Source organism: Manacus candei, unplaced genomic scaffold (assembly GCF_025592945.1).
Source record: "Manacus candei isolate 608988 ecotype Guabito, Panama unplaced genomic scaffold, ASM2559294v1 h1tg000076l, whole genome shotgun sequence".
Taxonomy (NCBI): Eukaryota; Metazoa; Chordata; class Aves; order Passeriformes; family Pipridae; genus Manacus; species Manacus candei.
Genome location: NW_026138124.1, coordinates 5,547,320 through 5,574,151, shown reverse-complemented (window position 1 = coordinate 5,574,151; position 26,832 = coordinate 5,547,320). Strand labels below are relative to the sequence as shown.

The following is a 26,832-nucleotide window of genomic DNA, read 5'->3' as shown; positions in this document are numbered from 1 at the left end:
GGGGCGGGGCCAGGCCGGGGGGCGGGGCCAGGCCGGCCTGTAATTCCCATTATTTGGAATGTTCCTTTCGTAGGAATGTTCCTGCCGGGTAGGAGTAGCACTCTGGTATGGAGGTGCCGTCTATTTGAAACAGTTCGCGTTTTGAAGAATCAGAAGTCGAAACTCTCGGTGTTTTTTACCTTAGTATTTAGGGTGCTTTAATGAAAGCAATTAAATGGACCCGACCGCTGTAAATGGCAAACACAGAGTGCTAGGAAAGCCCGGGAGTGTTTTCTGGAATGTTTTTATTTTGGGATGTCAATGAGCAGAATTCACAGTGAGGTAAGAGAGAGGGCGACGCTGAGTTTAGGTTTCATGTAGCAGGATTGAGGCTTCAAAACTACCAGCTGTGCCAAGAGGTTTGGTTGTTGGATTAGAAGGTGGCAAGTGGGAAGGATGGTCTGAACAATTCAACCAGTGAGTCTGTGGGTAGCTAAGAAGGCACTCGCAGGCTGCAGGGACTTCTGAGTCACGGAAATTCTGTTGTCACCTCTCCAGGCTGGAAGTGGCCACAGTCAGACTCTAAATTTGTCATTCCAGGCTATGGATAAGGAACCTTTCAGAGATAACCCTACTATGGTTATACTCTCCTTTGCTTACTAAAGAGACAAACAGCCTGTAATGGGTCTCATCCTGCAGCACTTGCATTCCCCAAACTGCCACACCTTCTACAGCACAGGTGAGTTCTCCAGGAGGCTCCAGAAGTTGACCCAGAGTAACATGGAGCTAAGGAGGAAAGCTTTTCCACTGAGGTCTTTCTCAAACAGCGTTCAGGTCATTTTGTTGGTGGTGTGGAAGGGAGTGCCTTTCCCCTGTCAGTAGTTTGGCTCAGAGATGTCTGTGATGTTGGTCCCGTACATTTGGCTCTCCCAGGCCGAGAGCTGTTCCACAAAACCCCGGTGGGGTCTCATGCTCGGTTTGCACTTCAGGAGGTAATCCCAAGCTCCCTGTAAGCAGAAGAAAAGGAAAGAAGTGTTAGGAGTTGAACTGAAAGTCATGAAACAGCTACACTTGTAGACAACACGGCTTTGTATTTGCTCCCTGTGCTGGGCAGCAAGAACCTGCAGGCAAGACTTTGGCTGCCAAAGCAGGACAGGCTGGATCCAGATGTGGACTTCAGAGAAGCCTGTCCCGTTCATACTCTGCTCTCCTGGATATGAGGACAGCTCAGGCTGCTTTCATTACCTGGCAGGTATCCTGCATTATTTTATTTTACACCAATGGAGAAATCCAGGCCTGGATTTTCTACCCTAAAATGCTGTTCCTTCCACAGATGGTGAACAAAGCAGTGAAGTATCATCAGCCATTCACAGGTAAGCAACAAAGGTTATCATGGTTTTGGATTGGTGTGACCTGATGTGGCAAAAGCAGCTATGACCCTGCAGTTATCCCACTGCACTAATTACAGCCATCTTAACTATTTATTAGTTCCAAGTAATCACCCAGGGACTCTGACACACACAGAGCAGATCCACCAGCATTGCTGTGCATTACTTCAGCTGCATCCCTGTGTTTTCCCAGCAGTGCTCATCTTCCTGCTTGTAAAAGAGTTTGCCCCCTGCACTCAGAGGGTTGCTTAAGTGTAATGAGACCAAAGGTCAGCAGATAGTGCTCCATTGGTTTGTTTTTCTAATCGCAGTGATTCTGCAGGCTCCAGAGGCTGATCTTCCAACATTTACTCCTCTGGAACCACGGTGTGGGTGTCTCCTGTTTCCCTGGACTGAACAGATCTACTCATATATTGATTACTAACAGAATAAGGGGCGACACATCCCAAATCTGCCTTGCTTTTAGAAGCTTTCAAAGATCTTTGCCTGGATTGGCTGGAGAATCACATGGGAATCTGTTGCACTGCTTTTGTCTGCAAGAAACAAACTTGCCTGCCAGGGTAATCCCCCCAGGAAAGCTTTGCCCAGCCAACAGTGGGCAAGCACTGCCCTGTCAACCTTTTCTTCTTCTTTTTTTTTTTTTTGGCTCTTAGTAAAATGCTGAGACCAACCTGTTGATGCCAACTGAGAGGAATGGCAAGGATCAGCCTTTGACTTTTGCACTGCCATGCAAGCCCAGTCTGAAATTCAGTGTGCAAGTGGCTGGTTATCAGCATGCAGGAGCAGTTACACCCGTGTTAGTGCAGGGTCTGAGCCATGTCTGCAGCCCTGCTGGCACCCTCAGCTTCTAATTACCCACTGGCACACAGCCACGGAAAGAGATTTCCTCTTACGTTGCAAATGTTTGCACAAAATCAATAAAATTATTAGATACAGGCCCAGCTTAAGTGAAGTTTGGATCAATCTGTTCAAGCTCCCAGAGGAGACTTTCTAAACAAGGATGAGGAGATGCTGTTCAGTTCCCATGGGAACTCATTTGCTCTGTGTTAGCAGGTACCATGAGATGGTGCTTAGGGCAGCACAATACCCATGTGTTGTATGGAAAGGGAGAAAGGGCACCAGAGGAGAGGCCACCAGGCTTTTGCACAGCCAGGCCATTCCCAGCCATCCTTCATCCATTTCTTACATTATTCAGAGCTATGGAACAGCATATACTGGCCATCCAACCTGTACATCCCTCCTGAGTGAGTATTATCCCATTCCAGCTTTCTCTACAGCAGCATCTGTGGGAGGGGATTGCTTCTGGAGAAGTAAAATGGGGTTTCAGAAGAGGTCAGTGCTGATGCTGAAGTCAGTGGTAAATCAGAGCCCTGCAAACACTGGTTTCTGAACTTCCCTGTAACACCATGGAATTAAGAGGTGGGATTACCTGCAGTAGCTTCCAATCTTTCTCAGATCCAGGAGAGAAATACCATGTTCTCTAACCACAGCTTTAGTTTTATAGCCCTGTAGTTAAGTAGGGAAATGCAAGGATATCACAGATGCCAGGGTAAGAACTCACAGATCCAAAATCACACTTAAGCCAGCTCCTTAATGGTATAAAGAAGATGCAATCTCAGATCATATAATCAGTTACATTATCAGGTGGATATTCTGCATGAAATCACAGACAGTGAGCGTGTTACTACTACAGTGATGAGGCTTCAGAAAGAGAAATCAAGTGCAGACCCAGCCAGTCTGGGTGGGAACTGTGACAGTGCCATACCTTCAGGGAAAGCCGGCAGGAATGCATGAGATAGGCAATGATGGCTGTGCTGCTCCGGCTTATCCCCAGGCTGGAGAACACCAGCACTGCTCCAACATCCATCTGAGCATCTGAGGAAAGAAATGCCAATCACAAATTAATGATCTGGGAAATCAAGCTTCCAAAGGTAGAGCCAAGCACTAATTCGGTGACAGCTGACAGGCTGAGCGACAGGAGCCCTCAGGAACCCTGACAGCAGCAGATGGGCTCTGCCAGCTCCCATTTCTGTAAGCATTTGCCTTTCTGAGAAATCCACTTGGTTAAAATGTGGCTTTGAAGACCAGGACCAGTGACAATAACCAGTCAATGCTTCATTGCACATCAGTGTCACCTTTACATCAGGGAACTGAAGAAATGTGGTCTACCACGATCCATCACCTGTGGTCAGCATCACTCACATCACCTGCTCAAACTCTTCCCAGAAAGGCTTAAAGGTACTGAAATTTCTGATGAACTGCCTGCTCTCCATGCAGGCTGGAGCAATCAGCTCCCAAACTGGAAGGGGCTGAGACTCTAAATCCCTTTCCTCTCTCCATGGACATCACCAGCAGGAAGCATGTACATGCCAGCTGGGGCACTGTTTTTATGATGTTTTTATGATGGATACTTTGTGGTGAAAATTGCAAAGATCAGCAAACCCATTTGCTACCACAGGATGTTGTCAGTGGCTCCTAACCACATTAACTCTGCTGCCTGTGCCTAGAAGGTTGCATATTTAATTAATCCTTTCTCTCTCTCTCTCTAGACAGTATGATGATTTTAGAATATTAGCAACCAAACAATAGAATTCATAGGGCAAAGCCTTTTACTGTTGCTGAGATGTTCTGTTGGTTCTGAATTTTTTTTTCCAAGTATAACAGCATTTTCTAACTTATTTCTGTAATGAGATACTATTTCTGTTCTAGAACCTGAGTAGAAGTTGCCTCACTCCAATATACACCTGGCATGAGAATATCCACACTCCTCTCAGAGTAAGTGGAGAGCTTTAGTCTGGTGTTCCCCCATAACTGATACAGTTTGAATATTCTGCTCTAGAGGGCCAAGTAAACAGTTCCACTATCAGGTAAACAGTGTAACACTTTCACAAGAGCTAAAGATAATAAACTCTTGTAGTCTGCCTTGGAAATGTGCACAAACTGATGGGAGAAAGAAACTGTCTTCTGAAACGCTACTGGGAAGAAACATGGGGCACAATGAAAGGCAAGCAAGTGAATTTCAGCATTTGGGCACATGCAAATCATCAAATCCAGTTCAGGACTACAAAATTATATCCTCAAATGTTGTTTCCTTGTTTCTTTGCATCCAGTTGTCACTTCTGATATTGTACTTGGATTATAAGGTCTGTGGGGACAGGATGGTCTTTTGCTTCTGAACAACACTCCGCTCAGCAGGGTCCTGGTCTGTGGCAGGTGTTATTTGATAAGTGTGATAAAAGATAACGACAGGGTTTGACAGCATCCCAGGATGGAGCTGCAGGAGCCGTGTCTGCTGTGCAGCTGCAGGCACTGAGCTGGAGAGTGTGTTTTTTTCATGCCCTATCTGGTGTAATCAGCCAAAGGCAGGTTGATGCCACCCAACCTGAAAGTCTTCCCGGGCTCTACGGTGGGTTTGTACTGCAAATCTTAAAGATTAGCAGCACCCTGTGGAAAGTTCCCTAGTGTGGGTCACACTCTGGTTCAAATAAAGCTGTGGTTGTTGAAGATTTGGGCTGGTAAGAGCCAAAGGGTTGTTGCAAAGGACTAAGAGGGAATCCTATGGAGCTCTGGTGCACACTTTGCAGCAAACCCTTTTCAGGTCAGGTGGAAAGCTGCCTATTACCAGAGTGAGATGTTCTTTACAGTGAGCAGGAACATCAGAGTCAGATGCCCTGTAAAATTGCCTCTCTGTCCAACAGGCTGGATAGTGAGGCAGGTCCAGCATCCATCAGGGTGTGGGCTTGCTTGGGAGTGTACTGATTGTGAATGATTACGACCCTGCTGCCTGAGCTTCCTGTTGGAGTGAATTGCTGTCACTCCCATCTAATATCTAATAGTGAGCAAGGTCTCAGGAATTCCAGATCAGGATCAACTCACCTATGAAATGAGAAATGATGGGAAAGAAAGAAAAAAGATCTGCTTCGAGTGAATCTGGAACAGATATATGGAGGGATTCACCATCTTCTGCAAACCTGGAAAGAGAGCACACAGACCACATGGACCAGAGAAGCAGCTTTGACAAGATGTGTTTGTTGGAGGCAAGGTGATAATTTTGTTTGCTGTTACACATGTAAGTTTTTCATCATCATCATCATTAACATTATGATAAGGGATTTGTTATGGTGAGACACTGAGATGTTTGTAACACAGATCCAATTTAATTAGTGATTTTCCACTCCACGTGGTATCAGAATCACTGTCTTAACCTACAGCTTCCTTTATCTGAGAGATAAATGCAAACAGATGAACTGAAAGCCAGAGTGCCTTCACAGCACGTGTGTGTTGGCTGTTTTGTGAACAGAGCCCCCCATGTCACTTGATGTCATTCTCTATGACAGCATCTCCTCCTTCCAAAAGCTCAGAGAACTCAACTCGGAGAACTCACAGAGCAAAACATTGGTGAGGAATTTCCAAAATGTGAAAGCACATCATGCAGAGGGCATGGGAATATTACCCACAGTGCAGAGACCTTTCTCCAGAGCCCAAGGCATGAGAAATGTCTGCTGGTACACGTCCTGGGTGGTGGGTAATTGGATTTGTTGCTTACTTTGTTTGGGTCACCTCCTTGAGAAATGCCACTGGATTTTTCACTGTGTGAAATGGCATTTCCAGCACAACCTACAGACTGGGCATGGACAAAGTAGGAAGAAAGGAAGACCAGCAATGTGACACATGGGTGATTTAGCATTTACACTGATGTGTTTGTAAGATTTTGCTCTGAAAGCTATTCAGAGATATAGGTTTTTCCTGGATAATGGTAGTATATGATAGACTCAAAATGCCATGTGCTTCCCACTCCTCCTCTCACCCAACTCACCCATGGCATGGTCGAGGGCTGCAGGACTGTGTTGCTGCTCTGGGGTAGAGATTGGAAAAATGAGCATGAAATGGCACTGGAATCTGCAGTGAACAACAGAGGTTTCCTTGGAAGTTCACAGGCACTGACTCCTCTGTGAACAGACTCTGTGCCACCTCACTTATTCACATCGCAGACATTGGTGAGAGTAAACCTTGAACTGTTTAACTTACAGTGTTCCAGGCTGTTCAGAGACATTGACTAGTGCTTTGATCCTCAGATCTTTCTGAATTTTTTGGTCACAGGCCTGCTTGAAATTGCCCATATATAACTTTAAAGGCAGTATTTCTACAGGGTATGGCTGGAAGTTGTCTAGTTCCTGCCGGAAAGAAACCATAGGCTCAGGTTAGAGAGAATCTTTGTTCCATTAGCCTGCTAAGTTCTTAAACATAAGTCATGTGAAGAATTGAACAAGCACTTAGTCAACAGCCCATGACACAATTTAGTGTAATGATTCATTCAATCACCTGGACTTTCTGTATATTGAAGTCTTTACTAGATTTACTGAGAATAATTAACAGCATTGCTGTTGTTGCGGCGTTACTTGAAACAAACCCTGACTACACAGGAGGTGGAATATACCCTTCCCATTGTCTGCAGGGACTGCAGCATAACAGATCCATTTGATGTTCTCCCTGGTTACTGTTTGCAGGGCTAAATGAAATCATCTGCCACCTGCAGAGCTGCAGGTGCCCTGTAGTGGCACAGCACAACTCTGCAGCTGCTTCCGGGCGCCTGCAGCGTGGAGGCTGAGAATGAAAACACACGAGAAGCCTCGACATCCTTAATGGATACTCTGCTACTGCTGCAGCAGCACAAAGCAGCAGGCTAAACCAACAGTGAACAGCTTAAACTGAGAGGCAGGGAGGTACTCTGTGTCCATGTGAATCTGATGGGGAAGCTCAGCAATGTGTTGCCCTTCACAAAGCAGCACAAAGTGAATCGATTTTGCCTCCTGTGCTGTAGCATCCCACAGGTCAGCACAGTGTCATGGGCTATTTCCTGTGAAGCAGGAGGGAACAAAAGACACGTTGCAATGAGATGCTTGCTGCTGACCAGCACCTCCTTAGCCTGCCCTGCCTCAGGTCCTGTCCTAGGTGTGAAATAAAGGGTGATTGTTTCTCATGAGCTAAACAGATTGATATTTGTAGGTGAAACCAAATATTAGGATACTGGTGTTTGAGTGGATGGCTGCTTTCTTTCTGGGCCTATTAAAACAATGCACCAGCACTTGCTTTGTGATCCTTCCCGATGAAAACACATGGAACACAGTGCTTGGTAGGAATTGCACTTCTGTCTGAAAACATTTGCTGTGTACTATCCCAGATAACCACGTGTGAGAGAGGACCCTGCTTCTTTTCATCATTTGCTAGTGTTTGTTCAGTTATCTGTACTCTCCCCAGGCCAGTTTCGGGGTTATCAGGGAAACATTCCCAGGTTGTTTCCATGAGCTTTCTTTCACGCAGTGGAAGAGGAAAAATGTGGCCGCAGAAGAATCAGTGGTGAGACTCAGGGCAAGCACAGCAATTCAGATGACATTTAATTCCTTTGCTTGAAGTTACTGTGATACTACATTTGCAACACCATTTAACTTGAATTCATCAGCCATCATCAGCTGAATATGAATGCTAATTCTACTTTCAGATTAGTCTCATGTCACCTGAGGCATCCACAGTGTCTTCTGAGTCCCCAGAAAAGGAAAACAAGCTGAAAAATGCCTGTACCCTCCCTTCAGGACGAGCACGTGGTGGCGGGTGAACTCCTGAAAGTTTCTGGCGTGGAGGAATGCAGCTCCTTCCTGAGTATCTAAGGAGACCAAAAAGCTGTTTGCCAGGGCAGGTTCAGTGTCTCCATCATCTGCCTCCCAACACCCACAGCAATTCCCATTTCATTTAATGCTCTATAGAAAACTTTGCTAAAAGCTCAACTTATTCTGTACCTGTGTGCTGCTTTCACCTCTTGTCCCAATCTTTTATTCCTCTCCTTGATTCTTCTGTAGGTCTAGAGAAAGGCGTTTGTTTTGGTTTTTTTTTTCTCTCCTGTTTTTTCTTTGGGAAATACTTGTAATAAGTTCCCACAAGAGGGAAGTATTATTAATTTAAATCTACTAATCATAGTTTTACAGAGGCCCTTTTCTTTAGTTTGCTTTAGGCAAAGGGGGAAAGAAGGAAGTGCCTTCAATCTTCCTCAAGTGTTTTAAACACTCTCCTCAATGAAGTAAATTATGTGAGATGGCTGCTCCTCTTCCCAAGGGATCCATCCTGCTTCCCTCTAGCTATGTCTGCTTTAGAAATAGATCAGCACAATAGAAACCCACTTCTGATTCTTCACACCTTCCCTTTAATGCCTCATCATCAAGCATTTAGGAATATCCTTCTTTTTTCATTCCCCTCACACACCCACGATTTTTTTCTTTGTAAAGTGATGTAAATCTTTGCTAAAACTATTGTAGACTTTGTAAAGCTCATAAGAGCCAAATAAACATACAGAAGTCCTGCACTCAGCAGAGCTCCCTGCTGAAGGATGTGTGAAAGCTAAACAATTCCATGGTTCAAGGAGGGCTGAACACTGACATGGAAAGGTTTCCAGCTCTTAATTCCCGGTGAACTCCATCAAATCATCACCCCCATTAAAGGTATTTTTAAGTATCATGATGTGAAAGCCTTTTCTAGCCCTCAGAGAAGGAAGTACTCACTCTGGGAATGCACGGGACTCAAGCCACTGTTTCCGGTCCCTGAGGCAGCACTGCTCCCTAAAAGGCAATTGTTGGACAAGCCCAGTCTCAGGGAAACGTGGGGGAAGAAAAGAACCCATTCCTCACATGCATCAAGGAGCTTCGGGGGATCATCCACAGATGGAAACCAGGCCTGCCAGGATGCTTTGAAATAAAACCTGGATTTTTGAAGCCTAAGAACATACACAACACAGTGAAAAACCAGAAGCACAGAACGGACGATCATTTTTCAAATAGAACTGGGAACATTTGCACCTCTTCCAATGAGTTGCATAAAATTAAACGAGGAATGGGATGAATATCTCTCTGGCAGTGAGGTCTTGACTGATATGGGTCCCACGTACCTGTTTCTTTCTCCTCTTCATCATAGTCACAGCAGCTCAAAACGCTGGTGTTGTAGTCATACACCACACAGTGTCTGACATAGCCCAACTCCTCTGCACTCGGGATCAGATACTCCCCTCTAGGACTCTGCAAAATCACAGAGGAATTCTGTCAGGGGCACAGCTCCACTCTGCTCTTGTGGCATCAACAGTACTGACATCCTGCAAGCTACAACTCTCTCTAGCTATGTGTTGGTTTGCCCGTGTGGGTGTGGGTGACGCTGAGAGCCCCGGTTAGGAGCCAGAAATTATGCAAACTGCCCTGATTGCTTCATCACCCACAGCGGGGCAGATGCCAGCACTGTCCTTGCGAGACAAGGCTACAAGATGTGAGTCCTTGTGCAATATTTTTCCTGATATTCAGCCCCTATGTGCCAATCCTTCGGGCTGCTGAGGCCACCTTTGCTTTGTGACAGAATACATCCCCCCAGTGGCAGCCACCGAGCACGGCTGCAACAGGCACGGGAGAGGATGGGACGTTTCCCGGGGGTTTTAAACCAGTTTTGGCTTCCTGCTAATCGCTGAATCGAGGGGTGGTTCGCTCAAACAATGCCCTCACCCGTTCAATCCTGCGGGCTGTAACAATGTGGCTCTCGTCGAATTCACGCTGAGTACGGGCATCTGAAAAGACCAACCGAGACAGAGCAATTGGCTTGTAAAGGTGGAATTCTGTTTGTGATTTGGTCAGCAGGAATTCAGGCACTGGCATCACCCAGAGAAGAGACATTTGGGGCTGTGGCACTTGGGGATATGGTTTAGGAGTGGTTATGGTGGTGCTGGGTTGATGGTTGGACTGGATGATCTTGAAAGTCTCTTTCCAACCTTGATAAGTGTGTGATTTGGTTTTTTAGGAACTGAGGCTACTGGTGTGGATATAAGGACCTCCGGGACCGATGTGAGTGTGTGTGCAACACCAAGTGATGCCAGCAGCCTTAGTCCTGACCCAAGTGTGTTCCTGTAGCATTCCCAGCACCAGTGCTGTGCCTGCTCTGACCTCTGCCCAGCAGCTCTGCCTCTGCTGCCCCAGAGCTGGGCAGAGGGGCACCAGACCCACTCCCAAACTGGCTGATTCCTTCACCAAAACATTTAATAATGTTGCAATATCAGACACTCTTTGGGGGGGTATTGGCGCTATGCAAGATGCAAATGCTTATCAGCAATCTTAGTGAAATGGTTGAAAGATCTTGTACACCTCTAAAATTGCTGGAAGTAGAGAGGGAGAGTGTGTATCCATGGGATGGATCAGAGCAGGGAGAGCTGGACATGAGGAAAGCCAGAGCAGGACCAGGCTGAGCACAGTGCCTGGCTGCAGGCAGGGGCAGGAAAAGCCTGGGGCAGCAGCAGGCAGGGGCAGGCAAGAGCAGCAGGGATAAGCAGGAGGCAGGGACAGTAGCAGCACGCAGGGGGCAGGCAGCGGTAGGGACAAGGACAGGGAGAGGTAGGAGCAGGAAACAGCAGGCAGGGATGGGCAGGGGTAGGCAGGGACAGCAGCAGGCAGGAGCAGCAGGCAGGGGCGGGCCTGTGCCGCGGCCTCACCCAGCAGGCACAGGTAGTTGGGCTCCGCCAGCCGCGGGAACCGCCGGCACTGGTTGATGATGTTGTAGAGGTGTCGGGGCTCACAGAGCGCCACCCCTGCCATCCCCGGCGGGCTGTCGCCGACTATCGCGACACCCCGATCCCGCCCTGTCCCTGCGCCGGGCCCGGGGAGCGACGCCCGCCCGTCTCCAAGGTTACCTCTGCCCAGATCTCGCGAGACTGCCGCCCGCGGCGGGAAGGGGAGGGGGAAGTCTCGCGAGAGGCGGGGCCGCGCAGGCCGTGGAGGTCGTTGGAGTCACCGGGCGCCGCCAGCTCCGCTCCCGCCGTTCCTGCCATGCTGTCCCGCCTCAGCACCGCCACCAGCGCCGCCCTGCGCCGCGGCATCGCCACCTCCGCACAGGTAACGTGGGTGGGGAGCGGGGCCGGGCCTGAGGCCTCCTCAGAGCGGGGCTGCGGGGCTCGGGGGGAGCCCTCGGTGCGGGGCTGTGGAGCCCGTGTGCTCCCCGGTGAGAGGCTGCGGGGCTCCGGTGCGGCCCGGCACCTCCTCGGTGAGGGGCTGTGGGGCTGTGGAGCAGCCCAGGGAGAGCCCAGACCCTTTTCAGTGAGGGTGTGCAGCCCAGGGAGGGTGTAGCTCGGGTGGAGCCCCGCTCCTCGTCGGTTCTGGGCCTGCGAGGCCGCGGTTGGACCCAGTTCCTCCTCGGTTGCGGGGCTCGGTTGGAGCGGGGGCCCTGCTCGGAGAGGGGGCTGGGGGCCGGGCAGGAGCTCAGGTTTTCCTCGGTGAGGGGCTGTGGAGCCCAGACCCTCGCGGTGAAGGGCTGCGGGGCTCGGGTGGAACCTGGGGAGAAGCTCCGGTCCGTCCCGGTGAGGGGCTGCCAGCCCCGGGTTGGGCCCAGTTCCTCCCAGGTGAGAGGAACCCATGTGGGGCCGGGGAGGAGCCCAGGCCCTTCTGGGTTCTGGGGCTGTGGAGCCCGGGGAGGAGCCCAGACCTGATGAACTTCTCTCTCTGGTGGTGCGCGGTGGGTGATAGGCAGGTTTCCCCGCTTCCTTCCTCTAGTGCAAACGTGCCCCTGCGTTCCAGAGGTTTTAAGAGCTAAAGCTGGTGGCTGGGGTTTAGCAGTAATCCTTTATGTGCTTGAAATCCACCGTTTTGCTGACCCCAAACCAGAGGAGAGCTGCTGCTGTGGTTGCATGGGTAGGGACCGACCTCTATCTGACATTAATAGTGGTTATTGGAGCTATAAAGATGTGCTGCACAGGAGAGGCTTGTGTAAGTTTTTTTTTCGTAGGATCTGTATCTTTTAGCAGTGAGGTTTTGACCTCGTGGTATCAGCTCAGTCATAAATAGGGCACAGCATTTACTCATGCCAGACTTTGCTTCCCCTTCAAGAGTGTTATGCAAAATTACATCTGTTACAATAGCAAGAAAATCAAGATGAGGTTGGGCTAATCTAGCTCTCGGGTGGATTATTTCTTGTCATAGCACAGTAATTAAGGTGTTCATGTCGGGACTTGGAGCTATTATGGCTTTATCTGGTAAGGCTGTGATAGAGAATGGCTTTTTCAGCAGTAATTGTATTGCCAAGTTGCCTCTCTGCAGGAGACTGGTCCTCCATCACTCCGGAAGAGCATTGCACTTTAAGGTTGTTCTGGCCTTTTTCTCTCATCTGGCAATACTCTACAAACAGGAGCAGAGAGAAATAACGTCCTGCCAGTACACCTGTGAGGGTAAAATTGGTTCACAGGGCAGCCAAGAAGAGTTGATTTTACTTGATTCTCAGCCACATGATCAAAACTGGAAGTTCTAAGCATGTAATATTCTCAGACCTTGATCTTGAGGCAGCTGCAGGTACTATGTTGAATTTATTTCTGGCCTAAACATTTTCTTCCTGTACATACAGTGGTTATTACATTTATTGTAGACTATTAAGTGTACTGATTTGCCAAATGGGAAGGCATATTTTTTTAATACTGGCAATATTAATAGTCTAGAGAAACTACAAACCAGATTTTGCCCGAAGTCAGACCTGGGTGGCAGGTATAAGTCTCAGGCAGACATTTCTGTCTGGAGAGAGGTGATCCTTCGGGTTCCTTTGCCCCAACCTTGCTTCCCTTTGAGCTTCAGGTTGCAAATAAGTTTCCTCCAACTTGTCCTGCCAATAAACCTGGAGGATCCCTGGGAAGCTCTCACGAGCATCACTTGAGGCTGTCAGGTTTGCGTAGTGCTTGGTGAAAAATTGAGAAATAGAGCTAAAATTAAAGAAAGCGTGGTGGAATCCCCAAGGTCACCGCTGGGGTGGTTGCCAGAAGTTCTGCACCTCGTATTTGTTGTCTCTTTCCCACAGAACAATGCCAAGGTGGCAGTGCTGGGGGCCTCAGGGGGCATCGGGCAGCCGCTGTCCCTGCTCCTGAAGAACAGCCCGCTGGTGAGCAAGCTCAGCCTCTATGACATTGCCCACACTCCAGGAGTGGCAGCTGACCTCAGCCACATCGAGACCAAAGCCAAGGTCAAAGGTACTGCTGGGAATGCTCTGTGTTCCTGAGGGATCCTCTCGGGTGGCTCTGGCGCTGGATCGCTCGTTGCTTGCGAAGGGGAATCTTCACACAGTGATCCTGAGGCCTGGTGTCAATATAAGGAGCTTTTTCCTCGAGCAGTGCATGATTAATTAAGGTTTAGCTGATTAGATTGACGTGTATGGAGATGAAAATGGCCTGTGGTTGCACTGTTGAAGGGGAATTTGTGATATCTGGCAGGAAACACTCAGTGAAATTATTTCTGAACAAAGCCCGAGTGTTGAATTTAGAAGTTTGACTACAACTAGACTTAACACTCCCTGGGTATCCACATGAATTCCACATACTTCTTTTCTGAAGGGACGCTGTCAGGTTCTGATGAAAGCAAAACTTATTCTGCTGATCTTTATTTTGTCTGAAGACCTCCAGAAGGTGACATTTTACTTGAATATGCCTGCCTGAAACTCTCTGGGGGCACTGACTCTTGTGCCAAGGTTTTTGGAGAGTAAACACACATAGCAGGAGGACCTGGGGGTTTTCAAAACAATTGAATGTGAGATTCTCACCACTCTGGTTCTGTAAGTTTTGAAGCAAGGATAAAACATCGAATGGGATCCATCCGTAATTGTGTTTCTTTGCTTTTCAGCGTAAGTTTGAATTGAAGGCTAAATTAAAAAAAGGAATTGGATGCCTCTGGGTGTAATTTTGTGCTTCGAAGTATCAGTTACTTAATAACTCTCGAAAGCATAATGTCTGAGTGTCTTCCATTTCAGGCTTCATGGGACCTGAGCAGTTGCCAGAATGTCTGAAGGGCTGTGATATTGTTGTTATTCCGGCGGGAGTCCCTAGAAAACCAGGTACGTTCTCTTTGTTGGAAAGCCCCAGGGCTGCTTTGAAGTGGATCTCTGCAGTGCTGCTGCTCAAATAGAGCTGTGTCTGGTGCTTTATGGTGGTGTTGGCTTGAGGTGTAAGTGGTCTGTTAATGCCCCTGACCCAGAGCTGCTTATGGTATCAGGCAGCTCATTCAGCCTCTCTCTCAGACTATCCCTTGTGAAATGGGCAGCATTGATTTCTGGAATTCCCACGTGGGGTTGAGGGGCAAAGACCTTACATGAAAGTGATCCTAAATCTCCCTTTGTGTTTCTTGCCCTGAGGCAATGCTCGAGGAATAAAAACTGGTTCATTGTTTCATTTCTCAGGAGAATAAAAATAATCTATTTGTATTGCATCAGTTGTGCAGTAACTTCTTGGGGCATCTCTGAATAAATGCTGTTAAGCCTTCCTAGAATGTCTCTGACCCGCACCTTTTCTACTCTGTTTTTCAGTATCCTATTTGGAATGTAACAAAATTCTAGACTTTAATGCCTAGCTCTTCCTAAATCTTCATTTTTCACGGTTAAGTAGTTGCTGCAACAGAAATGGGAGGTGGCACTCACACAACCAGCAGTATTTTGCACAGAGCAGTTGGCATTTAAACTGGAGTTGTGGGGGTGACTTAAGAGAAGAAGGAGAATTCATCTTGGGAGCAATTAGGCTGCTCTGAGTATCAGTGGTGTGGGTCTGTATGGTCACAGTGTACTCCAGGCAGCTTAGGTGAAATGTGTTCTGGCAATGGGCAGCTGGGCTGGTCGCTCCTGAAAAGGGCTTGTTAGCAAGAGGAGTTATCTTTGGAGCCAGTTCATTACTGCAGCTGGAGAATTTACTCTGGATCTATGAAACCAGAAGCTGATGTGTCTCTGCCCAGGTTTTTGGTTGGGTTGCTTGCCCATGAAGGGGCAGACTGTGGGTAACAGGACACTGCACTGGCTGTGTTTCAGGTATGACTCGTGATGACCTGTTCAACACCAATGCCAGCATTGTTGCCTCTTTGACAACTGGCTGTGCAAAGCACTGTCCAGAAGCCATGATCTGTATTATTTCTAACCCGGTAAGTGGTTTCTGAAGGCTTTGGAATGTAGAGGAAAAAAAAAAAAAAAAACAAAATCCAGACTGAGATACTAAAGTAATCCAAATTCTTTTTGAGCAGTATCTTTAAGATCTGCAGTGTATTAGTGGAAAAGCTGTAAAAGCCTGGTTCTACTAACCCATTTCTCTTGGCCGTATTTAAGTCAGAGGAAACTTGGATATAAAAGTGCTTAATATCTCAAAATCTGTGTGACTGGTTATAATACAAGCTGGTGTATTAGCTAAAATTAGGGATAAAAGTCTTAGCTCTCTGAGGGAGGAGCCTTTGTAATGGGAATGAACAAATTTATTGTCTTAATGGTTATGTAAAATTAATGACTTTTATTCCAGCCTGACTGTAAATTGCTCTTCAATTTAGGCATTAAAGTAATTGGCTGCAGCTGATTCCAAGTTGGAAGTGTAGTTCAGGTTGTTTGTTGGCCTGTTTAAGTTCATGCATTGGCTTTGCTATTATACTGCTTTTAATCAGTGCTTGCCTCTTCTTGCTGGTAGGTAAATTCAACCATCCCTATAACTTCAGAAGTCTTCAAGAAGCACGGTGTGTATAATCCCAACAAAATCTTTGGTGTCACAACGCTGGACATCGTCAGAGCAAACACTTTTGTGGCTGAACTGAAGGCAGGTCATGGTTAACAGCTGCTGGGGGAGGGACACTGCCTGCTTTGGTATCAGATCTATACAGAAATGCTTCCAAAATCACTGCAGAGAGCCAAAGGAGCTCGGATTTCTGTGGAGCCAGAGGCGAAGGCAATGATTCCCTGCCTCCATTCTCTAGAGGAGCCTGGAGATAAGGTTTCTTGCAAAACGTGGCTCAAGAGACTTTGACCTTTCCTTTTCATAGCCCTGTGAGTGAGCTACGTGTTCTCCTTAATTCCATTGGCATTTCCAACCCCTGGTGCAACTGGAGGAGAGGGTTGAGTTGTTGTATGTGTTTGCAAGTCAAACTCTGTGCTGTGTGTTACAGGATATTCTGCAAAGTATCAGAAGCTGTAACAAGTTACTGCTCTTAATAGCCCTGGTGGTGTTTATGTTGTGCTGCTGTTTATCCAAACTTGCAGTAATAATGTCCTGTAACTGTATAAAGTAATCAGAGTAACCTGGAGCTGCCTCTGAAACTCCTGCCCTGTGTAGCACCGGGTTATAGATCACAGAATCATTTAGGTTGGAAAAGACCTCCAGGATCATGGAGTCCAACCTTTGACTTACCAATGTGTCCATGTACCCAGGTGAAGTGTGCTGTTTTCACTTGTTTTTCTTGCCCATGTGCTTCAGAAGCTGGAAAGTTTCATGTTTCCCTTAGGGCTTAGATCCAGCTCGAGTAACTGTTCCAGTTATTGGTGGCCACGCTGGGAAGACTATCATCCCTCTGATCTCTCAGGTGGGTCGTGGTGACTGCTCTGGGTGGCAGCACACTCCTCAGGGTGTTGGGGTTGATGTAAAGTGCCTTTGTGATGGCAGTTCATTGCTAAGATAGAGCAGAGACAGTTTTCCCTGTTCTCATGGCTGCTTTCCTTCTGGGATGAGATACATGATGAGATGGAAGGCAGCAAGCCAAATCTAAACTCTGGATGGTGTCAAGAGTGTAAATAGTTCCAGCTTTCCTTTGAAGGACTTTGGGATATAAGATCTGAAGTGTGGCAATGGCAGGTCATCAGGAGAAGCTCCCTTCATGCATCTAAGCCATACCGAAATGCAGTTCTTAAGCAGGCTGTGGCCTTGTGGGGAGATGGCTGGGATATGACCAAGGACAATCTGCAACAAAAAGGGGAAAAGCTGTGCTCTAAGTGGGGAATAAAATATCCTTCACAGAAGGATTTTCTTAAGGAATAAGAGCTGTGGAGCAGCTGTATGCTGAGAGGGTGCTTTGGTTAAGCAGTCCATTGGGAGAGACACAGCTGTGCTTAAGCTACTGGCAGAACTGTGTCTGAAGGTTTAGTAACTTCTAAATACTGCTGGGAGACTGGATCCTTCATAAGGCTCTTGACTTCCATAATGCCATGGTGACCCGAATATTTACAAGATGACTTTTTGAAATTCCTAACGCTTGGAGGGCATATGTTTAGTGCAAAGGACTGCACAGTAGTGAGGAACCATGGCAAGCCCTGGTTTGGCTGCAAAGCTGCAGTTTGTCCTTAAGGAATGTGGACATGGCTGGGCTCCTGTTCCAGCCCCGCAGTGACCAGTGGCCCTGGTGACTCCTGCAGTTGGTCAGTGTCACACAAGTTGTGAGCTGGGCTAAACCCATTTAGTTGAGAATTACTGGTAATAACTGCAGTGGTACAAAAGACATCGTGTGGGTGGCCTTGTGCTGAATCTGGAGGGGTTCTGGTATTGGATAGTAACTTTTTTTTCTTTCCTATCTAGTGCACACCAAAAGTGGAGTTTCCTCAGGATCAGCTGGAGAAGCTTACAGCGAGAATTCAGGAAGCTGGCACTGAGGTTGTCCAAGCTAAAGCAGGAGCAGGTGGGTTCTTGAGTAGAGCTTTCAAGTAATTCTTGTTATCTACCTGAATGGATGCAGTCCCCTGCAGTTTAATCTTACTTACAGTTTATGAACTGCCGATTAGGGATCTAGCTGTGACTGCCTGAGCTGTGCTACCAGAAGTAGCTCAGTATGTCAGACTAAACATTAACTGATCCCACACCATATATGGCTTTAAAAAGAATCTTCTCTGTCAAATTAAGCTGTTTCTTCTATAAATCTGGTCAGCTGGATAGCATGTAGCTGGCCAAGAGCTGCTGCTTTATCCAGCTGACTGTGAGCTTGAAGTCAATGACACTGGAGCTCTGTAAACATACCCGTATGGAAACCTTTGATGCCCAAGGAGGTATCAAATTTCAACGTGATCTGTTCTAAAAGTGGTTTAACTCTTACAGGATCTGCCACCTTGTCCATGGCCTATGCTGGTGCTCGATTTGTGTTCTCTCTGCTGGAGGCAATGGGTGGAAAGCAAGGGGTTGTGGAATGTGCCTTTGTTAAGTCGGACGTAACGGAGAGCCCGTACTTCTCTACACCTCTGCAGCTGGGAGTATGTACTTTAAATCTTGAGGCTTATTAACAGCAGCTACTGATGGAGCCTTGTGGGTTTTACTCAGTGATTTCAGTTTAGCTGAATGCCTGGTATTGCTGGAGTTAACAGCTGAGTGTACTTTTTAAAGAGTCTTGAGTATTTGGGTATGGTATTTAGGCACATAGCTCGACTTGGCAAGGATGCTGCTGCTTTTATCTGCTCTTAAACTGCAGATCACTGAGTAACCAGAGATTCAGACTTGGCTTAAGAGGTCGTGCTTGCCTCAAGTCAGGCCTGTTTACTCTGGGCCTTCATATGATTAATCAGAGTCAGCCTGACCTGCCATAAGCAAAGCCCTCAGAAATCGAGACACATGGGGAGCTACAGCATGGATTAGGATTAATAGCTTGCTTTCAGAACCTCTTCTGGACTCTGAAAGAAGTCTTCCTTTTGTCACCCTTATCCCATGGGAGTGATGGAGGACAAGGATGCTTCAGCCCTGTCGTGGCTGCTGGGATGCAAAAGGTGGTGTCTGCTGTGTTAGGGGCAGGCTGATGAGGGAATGGAAGCAGAGGGGTATTAAGAGGGTAGGGTTTGGATGTAGACATCTTGAAAACCCAGGAGTGCCACTGTAAAGCAGTTTGAGATTGCAGGCCAGTGGCAAGCAAAGGACATAGTCTGGGGGGAGTGATTCTCTTGCCAGATGGTGTGTCTGGAGGTGGGAAGGAGCACTTGCTATCAGTTTCCTCTTGAAGGAGCTGCTGGACTTCCTTCAGGTTTCACACTTGTGAACAGTGAAGGAGAAGTTTGTGAGGGCTGTAGAAGTTGCCACAGATAGTAAGAGGTTTTGAACCTTACCAGGATGCACAGGGTTGGCAGACTAGAGATGACAGAGGTCCAGGCTGGGTCTCTGTCTCAGCTGGGTAATACTTAGTCAAAGCTGTTAAGCTACTCTTTAGGTCAATTAATGGTTAATCCTTAAATCCTCTTTCCCTCAGAAAAAAGGAATTGAGAAGAACCTAGGCCTTGGCAAACTCTCCCCCTTTGAAGAGAAGATGGTTGCTGCGGCCATGTCTGAGCTGAAGGCTTCTATTAAGAAAGGAGAGGAATTTGCAAAGAACTTCAAGTGAAGAGTTGATGATGGGGAGGAATTAACTTCCTTAATTTATTAAGGCATCATGTCACTTTATGACTTCTGATTCAAAGCTCATGCTTTGGTTGAAGTCTGTCTGTATTAGCTTGATGCTTGTTGCCAGTGCAGAGTCTAATCATCAATAAAACGGCCTCATTTTTTCAGTGTACCATGTGGGCTTTTCCTGATGCACTTTATCTTTTGAAGTTAAGGCTCGTAGATCACTGAGAGGTTAATGGTTTCAATAGAGATGAAATAGCCTTGTAAGGTGGGTGAACTAGTTGCTCCCAACTCTGCTGCTGCCTAGGTTTTGGCTTGGGCTCCTTGTTCAGTAAAAGCCACTGGGAACCAGGTGTGATCAGATAAGATTAAGATGGGTTGAAGGGGCTGCACCAGAGGTGATTTTTCCAGGAGGTGGCATTACCTCTGTTACCTTGTGTTACCTTAATCTCTTATGTAATTTGATTTTTAAAGGAGTTAGTGAAAGAGCATGGTGTTTGAAACGTCAGTCCTGCGCTAAGACAGTAATTAAACTGCTGAGAGCGACTTCTTTCTAGTTAGGAACAAAAGCCTTGATTTAGCATCTCCATAAATTTCTCTTACATTCATCCTCTTGTGAATATAAAAATAAATGTCTGCAAGAAGATGGTGATGACGAGTTCTGTTGCTGACTTCTTTGAAGGTAAGCTTTAATGAAGGAAGCAATTAATTCACTCTTCCTCCGTGCTCTGCGCTGCTTACGCTGTTGCTTTGAATTGCTCTCATCTGTGTAGGTTGAATTCTAAGTTGAACAGACTTTATTTAGATGAGGAGAAGGAAAAGCTAAAGCCCAGCACCTCTGGAGGAACTGAGGGGAGTGTTGGTTTGAGCCAGAGAACCCGGGGCAGAAGCTTCTCAGAAGGAAGATACTTAAAGGTAGTAGATGCTCTTTGGTCTCTGCCTTTCTTCTTCCTCCTCCCACTTCTTGTATCCTTTCTTTTGAGCTGTCTGGAATGGGTTTTATTTTTTTTATTTTAATTGGTTCATCATTCTGAACCAGATCACACAGTTGTGACTGTTGAAGATGCATTGATTATCAAGTGCCTGGTTCTTTCCCTGCCCTGTGGAACATGTGGGCAGGGAGGGCAGCAAGCACAGTCCTTGTCACTCCTCTCTGCAGAAATTTGGTGTGTTGAAGCTTGGTTTCTCTACAGGAATAGTAATGGAATTGAAGCGTCGGCAGTCATTACTCAGCAGGCTTGGAACAAAGTAATTATTAGGTGGTATTAATAGAATTAAAGATTAAAGAATTAAAGATTGTGTTGGAGGGGGGCATGGGAGGATGTCAGAACTGGAGGACACTGAGGAGGAGTGAGTGGCCAGACCTGGTGAGTATGGCACAGACTGTTCCAAACAATAAATGGAAAGCATATGGCAGACTGCTGTAACACAGGTCATGGGGTGTAGGGGTCTTGCAGGCCTGTCAGCAATTTTGTACCCAAAATAGGCAGCACAGCTTATTAAAAATGGTGTGTATTGACCTGCCAGAGGTGTGTGCCATGGTCTGTGTGCCCAGCTGGTCCAGGGGAACTGCCATCCAAAGCTGCCAAGGAACCAGCTGCAGGGAAAGCCTGGCCTTGCACCCAGGAGGACAGGAGCACACAATAGTTCCAGTCCTGCTATTTTTAATGCAGCAGATAGAGCAGATTTCTGAGCGTTGGAGACTTTTAAAACTTGAGGTTCATCTTGTGGCTTAGGTTATTCTATCTTTTCTTGTGTCAGCAGTCCAAATCCAGCAAAGTCTGGAGGAATTGCATGGACAAGCAGAAAGCTTCGCTTGCACTGGTAGGGACTCAGGGACAACATAGGTGAGTGGAGCTGAGGCAGAAGAGCATTATTCCTCAGCACTTGCTGACTTGTAAATTCTCCAGGGTCTCCTTCAAATCCCCTGAATGTTGACAGTGTCCCTGCACTGTTTGGTTTTTGGGTTTGTTTCTTTTTCCCCCAATCCCATGCCTCGTGCTTGGAGTTGCAGCTATTCCCTGTGCCTGGAAATCCACTCTGTTTTGGGAAGGGAAAGGAGACACACTTCTTGTGGCTTTCTGCAGTGAAGTCAGGGGCCAGAAGGACACTGTCTGAAGAAATGGTCTGTGTAGGTGTTATCCACTTGGTTACATGTGCTGTCCTCATGGCTGAGCAGTTGTGTGGTGGGTAACTTAATCCCTGTGAAGACTGGAGATGGTTTGCAGAGGGAAGTGTGGGACATACTCCCGCTTTTCTCTGAGGAGATTCCCTGGAGGAGGAAAGGATCTAGGGCATACCCCTCCTCAGGAGGAGCAGGGTTTGGCTGGGTGTACCCAGATAAGTGAACAGCCTGCTCTGGAAGTTGTTTCCTGGTGCAGTGTCTCCAGGACACACGACCTTCATCCTCTCTCCTGTAAGTTGCTGCAGCAGGGCCGCCCTGCTGAGTCACGGCGCTCGCTCCTGTGCCGGCAGCCTCTGGTGTTTACCTCCTGTGGAGGTGAGTGACCAGGGCTGGAGGAGGTGGAAAACCTGCCCCGTGCAGGACTCTTGGGTTTCACCCTGTATGCTGTGCAGACTTTTTGTCTTGATGGTCTCTGAGCACCTCTTCCAGTGCAGCGACATTTCTTTGCACGGAGCTGCCACCTCCTCGGGCAGCCCAGCTCTGCACTGGAGCACAGATGTCAAGATACAGAGGAGTTGTGTGTTAAGAGTAATAAATAAAGGTTCTCCAGATGGTCATATGTCAGGTCACTCGATCCCACCTGCTGTTCCTGTACTGCTGGAGCAGCATATTAAGTGCAGGAAAGGATAGAACAAGGAGAAAAGCAAATTAAACAGTATGGCTTGAGTCTCCTTCTGGTTAACTGCAGTGTCCCAGGAGTCTTCAGGGGGGATGAGCAGGCTGGCACACCTGTGTCCCTTATTCCTGGGAAATCTGTTTTCCTTTCCTGGCTCCATTTAAGGGCAGGTGCTTTGGTGTGGGGGTACAGACCTGCCACCCCTGAGCCCCATCTCACCCCAGGGGTGCTGTGGGTGGTGGGAGATAGGGACTGCAATTTGCCTTTGGATAAGGCTGGTACAACTGCCCCAGTCATGGCTGAGCCCTGGGGACAATCGATGGCATTTCGGTGGTATTTAGGAGAGGGAGAAGCAGAGGAAACAACAGGAAGACAGTTTAGTGAAGCCTCTTCCTTGCCAAAGCTGGCTGCCTTCCCAACTCCGGCAAAGGAGCAAAACTGGAGAGGCTGGAGGTACTTCAGAAAGATATTGGATAACTATCACCCCCTCTCATGAGCCCACCTCCAAAACTGAAAGCATCCAGGGCCTACAGCAGGTACCAGGACAGAAAGTGTTGCTTCTGTCCTCCTGAGCAACCACCAACACTGTGGTACCCAGTGTTCAACCTTGCATTACTGGGTCTGGCAGTTCATCCTCTGTCCAGGGAGATGGGGGATGAATGGGGAAAGGAGAGGGGGAAACACACCCCGAGGTTGGTTGGGCACAGCTGGGGGTGCAGACAGATGTCCCCTGCAGCCAGCTCAGCTTCCTCCTTCCCTCACAGGGCCAGGGTGAGGGCAGGAGGATCAGAAACCATTTGAGCTGCAGTTTTGCCTCTGCAGAGGCCTCTCCCCCCTCCCTTGGCTCTCCCGCCTGGCCACAGGCAGTGTGAAATCACCACCTTTGCATTCCCTGCTCTTGATTTACTGAAATGCCCGAGAGCTCCCTCTTCCCTCCCGGGTGCCTCAAAGCAGAGCTGGAGTGCGGTGCCGAGGCGGGAGGGTTTGTTTGCATTTATAGGGAAACCTGTTAATAAAGGAGACCAAAGGGACTGCTCTTTTCCTGGCTGTGGGAACAGATGGCTGGATAACGCAGCGCAATTAATATGCAGGGAGTCCTGCCGGGGCAGGGATTTGATTGCCTGTTAGGAGAGGTTACAGCGCTGGAGCTGAGCTCTGCCACTGCTCTGCCTGTCCCTGACACCTGCTGCCTGCAGGGGCTCCATGGGGACTCTGGGACAGATTGGATGGGGTCACAGAGGAGGCTGTGGGCACTGGTCATGGGGAAGGATGCAGCTGGGGGCTCTGGGACAGCAGCAGGTCTCTGCTTCTCCCACCTTGAGTGATGCTCAGAGAGGGCTGCCCTTTGGGTTTGTAAAAGCCAAGGCTGGGTCTGGTGGTAAACAGCTGCTTGGAGATACTTCCAGGCTCGTTCTTTCCTCCCATACTTGTTTCTCCTCTGAGTCTGGAGGTTTCAAGGAAAGCAGGAAGCGGCAGATCCTTGATGAGCCAAGGGAGATGTGCTGGGACATGGGAGGTCTCCTTGCCGCAGGACGGCACAGGTACAGAGTGTTTCCCAGGGCTTCAAAGTGACCAGACAAATCCATGAGGAAGAGAAACCCCCTGCCGAGGCATAGGAGGGTTAGGAAGCCCTGGGGAAGCAGGAGACCCAGCAAACCCACCCCAGCATCGAGCAGGGCCACGTGGCCACGAGGTCAATCCCCAATCGATGGGAGCCTCCAGCCGCTGGCCCCAATCGAACGGCCCAAGGTCACCCCGGGTGCACTTGGGGCTGTTCCTGTGCCCTGTCCCCATTGCACCCCGGGCTCTCACAGGATTGTGGGGCCTCCCAGCCCCTTCTCCTTCGTGCCTTTGCTTTGCCCCCCCCCTCCCCATTTTCTGGTGTTTCTTTCCCCCCACTGCCTTGTCAGGGTTGCTGAGCACCACCAAAGCCAGCGCCAGGCTTTGATCAGGGGCTCCTGCCTGTGCTGTGCCAGCAGCACGTTCCCGCCCGGCACTGCCGTTCCTGGCCGCCCTTTCTTCTGCGTCAGGAGGCGGCTGGTGGGGATGTCGAACCTCAGCGCGAATCCTTGCAATTAGGCCTGTTCTGCCGCCTGCCTCGTTTGATCTCCTTTAATTATTTATCGCCTTTATTTTTTTTCTCCTTCCCAAATCCTCGGTTTCTTTCAAGTGATGATTTTCCCCCTCTCCCCCCAGCCGTGGCTGGCTCTGTCTGTTTGCTTGCAATTACCGACCCTTCTCCCACTCCTTCCATCTCTCCCCTTTTGTTCTCCACCGGATCGTCCCTTCATGACGCTCTCCCAGCTTCACCCCTCAGCTCTCTGTCTGCCTGGCAGCTTTTTCTTCTTGCTTTCCTCCATTTTTCCCACCCAGATGGCTGTTGCCTTTCTCCATCCCATTCCAGGTGTGGTTCTGGCTGTGTTTGCTGCTTGTGCCAGCTCTCTGGCTGGGATCCTTCACCCTGGGCTGGGCTATACTCCCACTGCTGCTCTCCCAGGCTGCTGCCCAAAACCTGATGTGGTCCTGCTACAAAGCCCTGGCTCCTGGCCAAGCCGAGGCAGCCCCATGGGGCTGATCCCCCCCCCCCCCCCCCAATGCCAGGATCTCCCTGTGCTGCTTTTGCATTCCTCATCTTCTTTGTTTCTCAGGACCTGATGCATTATTCAGCGCTGCGGACTCTGCGGGTGTTGGGAAGATAATGGTGCTGCAAAGGGCACAGGCTCACCCTGGGGATGCTGGATTTTCCTGTCACGGGCTGTTTTCCCCCTCCAGCAGTAAACCAGGAATAGCCCTGACCATGCAGGAGGTGCTCCTAGGAGGTGGCATCTGCTGTCACCTCGGGGGGACATGGCAGGCACAAAGGCAGGAGCAGGGGGAGGCAGCAGCAGCCCTGGAGATGCTTCAGAGGCTGCATCGCAGCTCCCAAACCCAGCCCCACTGCTCAGCTGAAGTTTAATAGAGACATGGATTCAACATGTGGCCACTTGTTTATGTAGTCCCTACATGAATAACGGACATGGGACACAGGTTTTGCACAGCAGACGGTAGGAAACAACCCCAAAAGGCTGTTAAATCCTTGTGGAAAGAGGATGCTCATGCCTTTCACCCCATTTGCAGCTGGGCACTGTGTCCCCCCCAGTTGGACCTGTCCCCATGGCCTGCTGCCACCTTGACCCATGGGGAGAAAGGTAAAGGATGGAGTGATTTTGGGCTGGTGCTGGTGAGCAGTGCTGCTGGCAGCAGTTTGGTCCCCAGGCCAGTCCTCCCTCAGGGAGCAGAGTGGGGACATTCCCACCTGGACAGGTCTCTTCAGCCTCAGCTGAGCCCAAAATCTCCCCTTAGGCCCCAGCTCTGGCTCCCCATCCCTGTCTCCTCAGCAGCTTTCCCCCCAAATCCCCGCTCTGAGGCCAAACCTCCTGTGGAGCGGCAGCAGGGTGCCTTTGGGAACCAGCAGCCAAATCCAGGAGTGGTCCCAAGGGGAAGCACTGCCCAGGCGGTGCAGGGGAAGCTGAGCTATGGGATGGGGGGCTCTGGGGGGACCAGGTGTCCCAACGGGGGTGGTTTCAGGGTGTTTTGGGTGGCTAAACCCTTGTCCTGCCCACACTGGGCAGTGTTGGGGTGGCTTTGGGGTAGTTTGTGAGCTTCATCCCTTCCTGGCCTGCAAGGAAGGCAAATGCTCAGCATCACTGAAGGAAATGAGAATTAATTAATAGCACCGGCTCATTTCCTGTGTCACAGCACTGGGGAATGTCCCCAGTGGGGACCTGGCACCTCCCACATCACCCCAGACACCCCAGGCAGCCAAAAATTCCCCACATCTGCAGGGATGGGGATGTCCCAGGTGGTCCCAGGCATTGCTGGTGAATCAGCCGGGAACTGGGAGGGGGTGGGAAGCACTGGGGGAAGGTGGGGCATCATGGTGAGGAGGTAAGGGGTGGGATGAAACTCAGGGTGGGATACAGGATGGGATGTGATTCAGGATAGGATATGGGATGGGATACAAGGTGGGATATCGGATAGGGTGAGCTGGGTTACAAAGTGGGATATAGGGCCGGGTGTCCCCCTGTAGGGCTGGGTGTCCCCTGCAAGGCCGGGTGTCCCCTGTAAAGTTGGGTGTCCCTCTGCAGGGCTGAGTGTTCCCTGTAGGGCCGAGTGTCCCCTGTAGGGCCGGGTGTCCCCTCTAAGGCCCGGATGTCCCCTGTAAGGTTGGGTGTCCCCCGCAGGGCCGGGTGTCCCCTGTAAGGTTGGTTGTCCCCTGGAAGGCCAGGTGTCCCCTCTAAGGCCGGCTGTCCCCTCTAAGGCCGGCTGTCCCCTGCAGGGCCAGGTGTCCCCTGTAAGGTTGGATGTCCCCTCTAAGGCCAGGTGTCCCCCGCAGGGCCGGGTGTCCCCTCTAAGGCCGGGTGTCCCCTCTAAGGCCGGCTGTCCCCGCTCGGCGCGGCCCCCGCTGCAGTGTCGCCCTCCGGCCGGGCGGCGGCGCTGGGCCCCGCGCGGTGCGCGCAGGCGGCGGCGGCGGCGGCGCTCTGTGTCGGGCGGCTCC

General features: G+C 49.2%; 2 protein-coding genes and 1 long non-coding RNA gene across 3 annotated transcripts; 2 read left to right on the top strand and 1 right to left on the bottom strand.

The window, feature by feature from the left end:
• The first annotated feature begins 50 nt into the window (after window positions 1-50).
• LOC127481119 (uncharacterized) lies at window positions 51-4,138 on the top strand. Its single transcript, XR_007908109.1, has 4 exons — window positions 51-321; window positions 1,094-1,231; window positions 1,313-1,352; window positions 4,077-4,138. It is a non-coding gene; the product is annotated as an uncharacterized LOC127481119 (long non-coding RNA).
• STYXL1 (serine/threonine/tyrosine interacting like 1) lies at window positions 405-11,089 on the bottom strand. Its single transcript, XM_051810022.1, has 9 exons — window positions 10,876-11,089; window positions 9,899-9,960; window positions 9,301-9,427; window positions 8,918-8,974; window positions 7,883-8,028; window positions 6,396-6,541; window positions 5,244-5,338; window positions 3,133-3,242; window positions 405-986 (listed from the first exon to the last, which is right to left on the bottom strand). The coding sequence occupies exons 1-9, from the start codon at window positions 10,976-10,978 to the stop codon at window positions 855-857; spliced, it is 978 nt and encodes a 325-aa protein (XP_051665982.1). The 5' UTR covers window positions 10,979-11,089; the 3' UTR covers window positions 405-854.
• Window positions 11,090-11,111: 22 nt separating this feature from the next.
• Window positions 11,112-19,663, top strand: MDH2 (malate dehydrogenase 2). The gene is made up of 9 exons (XM_051810021.1): window positions 11,112-11,275; window positions 13,218-13,386; window positions 14,160-14,243; window positions 15,204-15,313; window positions 15,844-15,969; window positions 16,652-16,729; window positions 17,716-17,815; window positions 18,229-18,380; window positions 19,361-19,663. Exons 1-9 carry the CDS (start codon window positions 11,210-11,212, stop codon window positions 19,490-19,492), a joined length of 1,017 nt encoding a protein of 338 aa, XP_051665981.1. The 5' UTR covers window positions 11,112-11,209; the 3' UTR covers window positions 19,493-19,663.
• Window positions 19,664-26,832: the final 7,169 nt, after the last annotated feature.

Excerpts from the sequence above, each read along its gene's own strand:
- STYXL1 (XM_051810022.1), bottom strand. The coding sequence starts at position 10,978 with ATGGCAGGGGTGGCGCTCTGTGAGCCCCGACACCTCTACAACATCATC. Across the intron at positions 6,542-7,882 it reads AGACACTGTGGATGCCTCAG|GAACTAGACAACTTCCAGCC; the intron begins GTGACATGAGAC and ends TCTTTCCGGCAG. Across the intron at positions 987-3,132 it reads CCTGCCGGCTTTCCCTGAAG|GGAGCTTGGGATTACCTCCT; the intron begins GTATGGCACTGT and ends TTCTGCTTACAG.
- MDH2 (XM_051810021.1), top strand. The coding sequence starts at position 11,210 with ATGCTGTCCCGCCTCAGCACCGCCACCAGCGCCGCCCTGCGCCGCGGC. Across the intron at positions 14,244-15,203 it reads GGGAGTCCCTAGAAAACCAG|GTATGACTCGTGATGACCTG; the intron begins GTACGTTCTCTT and ends GCTGTGTTTCAG. Across the intron at positions 18,381-19,360 it reads CTACACCTCTGCAGCTGGGA|AAAAAAGGAATTGAGAAGAA; the intron begins GTATGTACTTTA and ends TCTTTCCCTCAG.